General features: G+C 34.5%; 1 protein-coding gene across 1 annotated transcript; it reads right to left on the bottom strand.

Annotated features, from left to right (window-relative positions):
- Window positions 1-916: 916 nt before the first annotated feature.
- LOC127125964 (pleiotropic drug resistance protein 1) lies at window positions 917-8,691 on the bottom strand. The gene is made up of 24 exons (XM_051054826.1): window positions 8,229-8,691; window positions 8,002-8,122; window positions 7,828-7,916; window positions 7,655-7,739; window positions 7,402-7,561; window positions 7,108-7,184; window positions 6,947-7,000; window positions 6,765-6,855; window positions 6,288-6,589; window positions 5,901-6,182; window positions 5,391-5,707; window positions 4,975-5,135; window positions 4,782-4,885; window positions 4,444-4,600; window positions 4,256-4,360; window positions 4,001-4,152; window positions 3,467-3,799; window positions 3,088-3,378; window positions 2,900-2,983; window positions 2,649-2,782; window positions 2,346-2,573; window positions 2,076-2,247; window positions 1,689-1,943; window positions 917-1,557 (listed from the first exon to the last, which is right to left on the bottom strand). Exons 1-24 carry the CDS (start codon window positions 8,540-8,542, stop codon window positions 1,288-1,290), a joined length of 4,338 nt encoding a protein of 1,445 aa, XP_050910783.1. The 5' UTR covers window positions 8,543-8,691; the 3' UTR covers window positions 917-1,287.
- Window positions 8,692-9,490: the final 799 nt, after the last annotated feature.

Here is a 9,490-nt window from a genome sequence, read left to right as displayed (position 1 = left end):
GACAACTGACAAGGTCAGATTGATCTCCATGCAAATTTCCGCAAATCTTTCTCTTTCTGCATGTAGGGTGTTAGTATCTATCTTAACAGGAGTACCCATAATATATGTCAAACTAAGAAGGATATTTTCATCATAATACAATAAGTTAAGTCCTGAAAATCAAATCCAAACCGGAGTTTTCTCCACCTATGTGAAAGGAGATGGAAAGTCTAGAGCCCATCGAACCACTGTCAAATAATGGTCAAACAAAATCCATGGATCTTCAGACACAATTTTCTCCCTATCTACGAGCAGTTTGCACTTGACCATAGAGAAATTATTATTGTCCATGATCTCAAAACTTTAGGTAAATTTTCACATCTTCAACCTATCCTTTATCAAATGATAATCCACGTTCTTTCTAAGGAGCTTAATGTCTAACACCTCCTTCCAAAAATTATACCGTTCTTGAAAAATCTTCTCATCCATCGTGACCTTTGAAAGTAATTAATTTCCTCTTTCGAAAGAGACCATCATAAATCCCTTTTCAATTAGGTTCACTCTCTCCTTTGTAATAGTGACTTCTTGATGTTCAGTGAAAATATCCTAGAACTACGGTATAAGAGACTTAGATGCCCTTCCATCTAATGGCTTGGCCGGTGACAGCGGCGAAAACAGAGGACTACATACCAAATCTCCCCGCTATTCAAAAAATTGTTGCATTAATGTGACTATAAAGTGTGTTTTTAGATGTGCCGCCTCACATAGCTCGCATCACAATTAGTCACGTAGAATACAACAAATATATTTTACATTTTAATAGAAATTCGACTAGAATTTAAAACGTGGGAGTTAGCATTAATATCTTCTCGTAAATGTATGAGCAACAAAACTACAGTAAGATTTTACATCGCCGTAAAAATAATACCAAATCCAGTTGCATCAAATAAGTTTTTATTGATGTCATCTAAAATCTGTAATCTAATTCCATGATAACATGTTGAACACTCATCATCTTCAACCTCAATAGATAATAAAGATAACCATTGAAACTTTCTTGATATGCATTTGTTCAGCACAAAGAGGTTCATAAACGACATGATTACAGCATCATTCTAGAATAATCAAACAGTTTAATGACAATTTCTTAAGCATTTGTTCTCTAGCTGTTGTGGCATTCCTCCCTGAATGTCCTCTGCAGCCAGTGAAGAATGGTTGATTTAAGATAATGATTGGAATTTATATACAGTAATGGTTGTGGGATCTTTTATTCATTAGATGGAATTTGTAAACAAAAAATGAATATTCTTAACGCTTTTGGAAATTAAACATCTTGATTGATATGGCAAAGATGAAAGCAAAAAGTATTGGAAATGCAACATTAACAACAGCAACAACTCCTAGAAAATCATGCTTGAAACCAAAGTAATCGTTCAAAAACTCTTCCACTGTTGTTATTCCTCCATCACTGGATTCAATGTTGCGTTTTACATCTCCATATTGTGATACCACCAATCCATACAAACTCCAAGCCACAGGATTTGCCCAACTATACCATCTCCACCATACTGGAATTTTCTGTTAGCCCAAGCCATAAAAAATACAATAATTTAGCTATATACTTCTATGCTTAACAATAAACTGATAGTTAAGAGATGTAAAACATGAAACTAAAATGGGCTAAGGATTTGAGGAAATTGAAAACTTACTGGTCTTGGGACTAAGAATCCTGAGAAGAGATTCCATACTGAAAAGAAAGCAGAGGAAACTATATTTGAAATGTGGCTGTTTGGAGTCACGGCCACAGACATCATACCGTAGAAGGTGAAGTAGAGGAAGGTAAAATACATAAAGAATAGGTACCACAAAACTTTAACCACAGACCACTCAAAACCAATCATAGCATAAACTATTAATCCATAAACCAAAGCTTGTACAAAAACATATGGAAGCTCAATTACAACCTGCAATGCAAGAAATGGTATGAGTATCTATTTTTTATAATTGTTTTAGACGTTCTTCACTTTTGTTTGGGATAAATCGATTTAGGAGGATATTACAGCAAAAGAAAAGTTTTTAAAATAAGGGATGCTTGCCTGAGCAAAAGCATATGGAAAAGCTGAATACATTCCGGCAGCTCTTTCTCTATAAAACACCGTTCTTTCAACAGCAACCACTGGCTGCACTGAACTAGCATTCTTGACACCAATGAGGAGGACAGCAGCATACATGGACCCCATGGCATTAAAAAGATCTTGAACCTTTTCTCTGCAATAATTTGATATGAAATTTTAATGTTAGATCCAAAAAATAGATATAGAAACTCAAGAATTTGAAGCTGTAAAATATTTCCAATTTGATCTTACATTTTGGAGCCAAGGTTCCAAAACATGGTTCCAAGCAAAACAGCTACCATGGTTGAGTAGAGAAATCTTATAGCAGTGTATATAGGATTGCGCCAATAAGACCAATGTTGTTTCCATAAGCAAGCCATGCATTGTGTAACAAAGGATCTTGAGTACTGTGAACGAAAATAAAGATCTGTCGAACCAGGAGCTGCAGTACTCAATTCTTTGATAAGTGTTTTGTTTCTCCTGAAACAGTTAAAGTAGATTATTATCCAGTGACTAGTTCTATAGTCAGGTTTTGTTTCATATAAGTAAAAATACCTGTATAATTCTGAATATTTGTATAAATCTGCAAAATCAATCCCCAATTCCACTTCTTTAGATGAAGATGTGATTTCTAACATCCATGTTGCCGGATTATAACCGTCTTTAATTTTGTTAACACCTTGGTTTCCCTTCAAGACAAAAAATGTATGCATGATGAACTTGAAATTTTAACAAGATAATGATTTGAAGCATAAAAATGAAATCAGTATTCTCTATTTTTCATTGGATATATATTTTCTACCTACCTCAAAGTAGCTGATTAAATTGGAAGAATGATGTCCAAGTGGCCCCACATATATCTCTTTCCCTCCTTGCTTTAGTAGCAAAAGCTGCACTCATAATGGCAAATATTAGACACTTAGTAAATTGTAATGGAAAAGAACAAACATAAAATTCTTAATTTCTTGAGTTTTTTTTACTTTTCCATTTTCACCTCATCAAAAGATTCAAATATATCAATGCTAGGCTGGTGGATAGTACAAACAACTGTTCTTCCGGTGTCAACTGTGTTCCTAACTGTTCTCATAACAATAGCTGCAGCCCTTGCATCTAACCCAGATGTTGGCTCATCCATGAATATTATAGAAGGATTAGCTACCAACTCAACTGCAATAGTCAACCTTTTGCGCTGCTCCGTTGAGAGACCACTAACACCAGGAAGTCCTACTAATGCATTTTGCAGCTGTTTCAGTTCCACAAGTTCCATAACTTCCTCAATAAACATCTGCAACCATTAGTCAGTTTCAAACTTAGCAGCATTTATAAAACATGTTAGTATTCATTGAAAAATCTCTGGTAATTCAGATACTAACCTTTCTGGTTTCAGCATTGATCTCAGGGGACAATCTGAGCCACGCTGAATAGAGCAAAGATTCATGGACAGTAACATGAGGAGAGTGGATATCATTTTGCTCACAGTAACCAGAAATTCTTGCAAAGGTTTCTTGCTTCTTAGGATATCCAGAAATTCTGATGTCCCCGCTTATATATCCACCAGTTTTTCTACCAGCGAGCACATCCATCAGAGTTGTTTTACCAGCACCAGTCACGCCCATCAGAGCAGTGAGAACACCTGGTCTGAATGCTCCACTTACACCTTTCAAAAGAACCAACTTATCCTCAACAACACCTCGGTTTCGCATTTCCTGCAAGTTCAGTTCAAGTATTTGATAATCTTTTCTTCACACTAGTGCTTTGAAAGTTCAATATGATCTTATGACACGGTCAGTGTAAAGATTTTTATACGGTCAAACAATTAATTGGCTGTGATTTGCTGACAAGGTACAACTTTTTATACTGACAGTGTATTTTAATCAAACTCTTTACTTATTCGGCTTCTACATTACCTGTGGCATGTCTACTGAATATGTTACTTCATCGAAGGTGATTGAATGTGGTTCAAAAGGAAGAACCATTCCTCTTTTCCTACTACGATTTGTCTTGGCAACTGTTTCTTGTCTACTGGATAAAGTACTAGGAGAGGTGCTTCCATTTATCACTGTGATGTCGCTCAAATGTTATCCATAAGGTATTGTGAATTGAAGACATTAACTATTACTCATCAAAACATTACATGGACTTTAGTTATGAGATGAAAGTACCTTTCATTGAGTGCTCTGAAAAAATATCCTTTATGTACTTCAATACATTAGTTCTTTTTCTGCTTTGAGATTCCTCTGGTATAACAGTTTGATGCTTCCCAAATGCTGCATGATTAATTTTGTAGAATTAGTACATGAGCTTGTCTTAACATTTTTTATTATACATTTAAGGTGAAGAAGTCACTCACGTTTCAAGAAAGTGAGAGCAAGGATATATCCAATGTTGAAAAGCAATGTATATCCAATTAAAGCACCAACACCTATCCAGTACCAGTATGACTCAGTAAAGAATCCGCGAGATTTCAAAACTTCAATTCCCAGCGGCTCCGTTGAGTTAGGAAGCACCTTTCATAAGAAAAAGTTTCAAGGGATCATTAGATTATTTATATTTTTTGATGAGTAAGAATCGAACTCGGTACTCTAGAGTTACAAATTACAACACTAACATTCATCGGGCACCAACCACTTGGACTATATGTTAAGGAAAACATAGAAAATGAGCAGATAAAATAGTTAAAGAACTTACATGTTTCCAGTTATCCCCAAGAAACTCGTTAGTTACTATTGCATTTTGTGCATACATCATAGGTGATATCCAAAATCCCCATATCCACCCTTTCTTTATACCGTCTGTGAGCATAAAGCAAAGAAAAGAGAGGAGAACTCTTAGTAGTATAGAACATAAATGCGACAAACACCATGGTTGTTTATTTTAGAACCTTTTGATAGGACAAAACCACTCATAGAAAAAAGGATGGCAAGTGTAAATGATCCAAATGTTAGAGCCACTGTCATATCCCTCCCAACTGCCGCAACAAATCTGAATAACCCAGAAGCCATCTGGTGTACTAGTACAAGAACAAGGTATTGCCTAAAAAATCTGCATTAGGTAGCAGGTTGTTAGAACAATGCAAACAAAGAACACAATATTAGATTAAGGAGGTTGGCCAATTGTGCCTATGTCTCTGATTCCAGAGTGGCTGCAATATCTATTATTCAAATTTAGGATTTATAGCGTATGGCTTGTGTTTAAATACGACAAACAAATGCATATCACTATATAGAAAATGTGATAAGGGGAAAAAAGAAAAAAAAGATCAATTTAACAAATACACTTAGGACATATCACTCTTACCTTTCAATATTTGGATCAAAACCAATGACATAGTAGGTGAGGAATACCCAAACAGCCACTTCTACAAAAGTCAAGGGAATTTTTAGGATCCATCCTGGAAGAGCATATGCCCATGGAGGGAAAAAGAGGTATCCCCTTTGCTTGAAGAAAACAGGAAGCCTTGAAACTACCATGGAAATTTCAGCCATTCCATTGAACATGATCACAACAACAGCGTAGAACAATGCACCGGCATATATGCCTCCATGAGCCACTGAATCTCTATGCATCTCAGTCCGGAGAAAGATGGTCATCGCAATCATTGCCATTATAAATAACTAAAAGTAGAGGGATGCATCAATAAAGGATTTGAATAATGTGTTACAGACTGAAGGAAATTTATCAACATCCACACTCCTCAATCTATTGAGGCGTCTTTTAACTAATGACAAAACTGTGAGGACTTATATAAGACACAAAGTGGATAATACCTTGGAAAAACACATTACTTAATTACATTTTCAAACTTACTTGACAAAGCTTGAAGATGTAGACGAATGAATTGCGTTTCATAAGTAAATATTCTTTTGATAAGCAAGCTTTTAACAGTTCCATTTTTCCCACTCCATATTTCTTGGTTGTCAAAGCAGCTGGGTGGTTCTTAGACCTATCAAATTCAATATCAAGTTCATCACCAAGCCTAATGCCGACATGAAATGATTTAAATGCCTCAGAAAACTCTTCAGATGTGACAAATCTATAAGGCTGATCTTTGTGTTCCCAGTACTGCTCTTGATCTTTCTTTGATGTCACCTATAACATAATATTTTTCATAGCAAAAATTAAATTTACTATTACATTAAATAGTATAATTATAAAACCGTTTTATTAAAGCACGGTATATAACATCAAACTCACTTCTTGCAAAAAATCTGCCACTCCTTTCCTATTAGGACATTTAAAACCCAATGACTCAAAAAATTCAAGTACATGTTCCCGGGGACCCTGGTATACAATGTGACTATCAGATATTAGAATAATGTCGTCGAAAAGATTGTAAGTCTCTGGTGGTGGCTGCAGGAGTGAGATAACTGCGGTTCCTTTCATAATGTGGACGTATTGCTTCATTGAATTCACAATTTGAAAAGTTGTTGAGCTATCCAAACCAGTAGATATTTCATCCATGAATAGAGCTTTATTCGGTCCAACCAACATTTCCCCTACATTATTACATCATAAAAATCAATTTATTAAGGCGATTAAGGATCAGGGTTCAAATTCAGGTAAAGGAGAAAAGGCTGACATAACAACTAATACTAACATTTGTCTCTGCAAGTTTTTTATTAAGGTGGTTAATCATGATGCGCGGTAAGATTGAAATCAAATTTGCTTTACCTGTTGTAACGCGTTTCCTTTGTCCACCAGAGATACCTCTTAACATTGCATTTCCTACAAAAGTATCAGCACAAATCTCTAGACCTAAAATCTGCAAATGTATAGAAAAGCAACAAGAGAATTTTAAAAAAAACGTAATAAGGATGACTAGAGATGGTTTTGAAAGTATATATTCGTTTTACCCTCAGGACATAATCTGTTATCAAATTTGCCTTCTGGCCTTCAGTTGCTACAGCCTGTGATCATTATGAATCAAAAGGACCGCCATTATATTATCAATCATTTCTATTTGTATGGAAAAGAAATAGACGATCCTCTAAGTATAAAATAACCTTTATATTACCTTCATGTACACATCAATATCTGGATCAGGCTTGATATTTGCATGTTTTTCTTTTCTGGATAACTCTGCTAACAAGTCTGCATAACATCAATAATATTATACCATTTGCAGGTTTTTTAGTTTATTTCTAAAAGCTCTTCCAGACAGTTTAAGAAAACACTTTGACTTTATTTTACTTTTTGCTATAAAAATAGTTTATACATAAGCCTTTATATGATAAACTTTTAATTAAGCGATTTATCCAAACAAAACCTTAGTACTTCAGCTAAGGAAAAAGCAAAATTGAAGACTAACCATAACGAGGCCCGACTCCTTGGACTCTTGCTGAGAAGGCCAAGGTTTCTCTAACAGTCATTTCTCCAACGTGAAGATCATTTTGATCCACATAAGCAGAAGTTCTTTGGGGCACAAACTCGTTCATCTCATGACCATTATAAGTTACCTTTCCAGAAAACTGATCATGAAGTCACGCCATAATACCAATTTAGCTAGAGCTAAAATATGAAGACAAAAAATAAAAAGTGTGTGTTCTTTTATATGTTCTAACCTTCAAATTTGGATCAAGTTTTCCAGCCAAGGCCAACAAGAGTGTGGTTTTTCCAGAACTTGGAGGGCCTAAAAGCAATGTCAATCTGAAAAGAACCAAATTGAAACACGTTATATTTGTTCAAGAGGTCCCAAGAGAAATCAATGAATAGAACAGTAATTGTACATTGATACCTTGACGGCTTTATTATTCCACTAACATCCTTAAGAATACTTAGATGTTGTTTTCTACTAGGTAGTACATGAAGAGAGTTCAATAATACCTTCAAAATTAAAATGTTCAATAAGAATCTCCTTCAATAGAAAACCACATAGCAAGTTACTATTTAGAAAAAGTTGATACTTTACCTCAACTATATTAATCATGAAGTTAGAGAAGGTAGGCAAAGATCTGCTTCCTACATGAGCTTCCGCTTCGATATTCAAGTGATTGAATCGAACTTCTATAGTAGGAAGATCAATTCCAACTCTGATATCATTCAATGAAGAAAAGGATGATAAGGAAATAAATCAGTTTATTTCTAAAGCATGTCTTTCAAAATCCAAAAGAACAAAAAAAAGTTTGAATTTGAAACCTGTCGATTCGATCCTTGAGTTTGAGCAAAAACTTCTCATTGTCATCTTCATCAAGTTTAAAAAGTCTTTCAAGCAAATCTCTTCTTTCTTGCAACCCAAGTTTCTTAACATCGATCTCAACGGCTTCCCCTTGAAGTGAAGTAAGCAAACCTTTCCTCATTCGTGCAAAAGTAGGAAGTTTCTGAATTGCAGCCCATTTGAGAGCTTCTTCATCATCTTCTTGGTGGAAAGAATTTGAAAAAATCTCATCAGCATCATTGTTTCTCCAAATTGATGAACTACCACTCCTAAAACTACCTCCACCCTCCATCATCCCACCACCACAACAATAACAACAACAAATTTTATACAGTATAATACAATGATTCCGACTATATATAAATCAGAATTGTTATGTTGTTTTGAGTTTTCCAAAGAACCGCTTACCTGTCACTTTGGGATTTGAATGAATGTGAAACAAAAATAAACAATGTTGAGATACATATATATAAAATTAAAAAAGATACATGAGGATTTTCATTTTCATATTCCATATACATGAATGCCAGATATATAACATGCTACATATTATTTTCGAATAAATAATGACATCATTGAACATGTAATAAGAAGGTTAAACAAATACAGCAACAAAAATCACCAGTTAAGTTGACTTTATAAGATGATGTTTGTGCTGCTCCAATAGTTTTTATTTTGAAAATAACAGTATAAATGCACGTGTAATAATAATTAATTTGCCTTCATTTTACGTTTCATTCAGCAAAAGATAGTACTATCTATTTTTTTAAAATTAAATTTAATAATGCAGAGATTCATTTCACACTAGAATGAGTTTCAATCTTTCTTCAATATCAATATTTTATTCGTGGCAGCTTCAAAATTGTACTCTATCTTTTCATTCTGATCTGTTCAGAATATATTTATGAAAGTCAAATCTTAAAAATTAAAAAAAAATTAAAAAAGGAAATTAGATATACGGTGTATTAAATACCATTTAGTATTTCGAAAATACAGGAAGCAATATTATAATAATTATTATTACTTAACAATACATCCAGAAAAAAAAATTGGTTTATACATGGAGAAAAATTAGGGTTTCTATGGTAAAGAGCAGCAGCAGCAATGGCACCAAAGCAGAAAACACCAATAATCAGGATATCGGAAAATACTCTAGGTCTGTTATATATCACTCCGAGTCATTAAGGCCAATGACGGTGGTGTTTTCCCCCGCCACGATCCCAGCCTTAAGCATGAAGCTCCG

The sequence above is a fragment of the Lathyrus oleraceus genome, chromosome 3, assembly GCF_024323335.1.
Source record: "Lathyrus oleraceus cultivar Zhongwan6 chromosome 3, CAAS_Psat_ZW6_1.0, whole genome shotgun sequence".
NCBI classification, from domain to species: Eukaryota; Viridiplantae; Streptophyta; class Magnoliopsida; order Fabales; family Fabaceae; genus Lathyrus; species Lathyrus oleraceus.
Note: the sequence above shows the minus strand (reverse complement) of the source record. Positions and strands in the feature narration are given on the sequence as shown.

What these genes read in the sequence shown, in the direction of transcription:
- LOC127125964 (XM_051054826.1), bottom strand. Translation starts at nt 8,542, where the DNA reads ATGATGGAGGGTGGAGGTAGTTTTAGGAGTGGTAGTTCATCAATTTGG. An exon ending in AACTTGATCCAAATTTGAAG is followed by an intron (nt 7,562 to 7,654) that starts GTTAGAACATAT and finishes CTTCATGATCAG; the next exon opens with TTTTCTGGAAAGGTAACTTA. An exon ending in AAATATTCAGAATTATACAG is followed by an intron (nt 2,574 to 2,648) that starts GTATTTTTACTT and finishes TAACTGTTTCAG; the next exon opens with GAGAAACAAAACACTTATCA.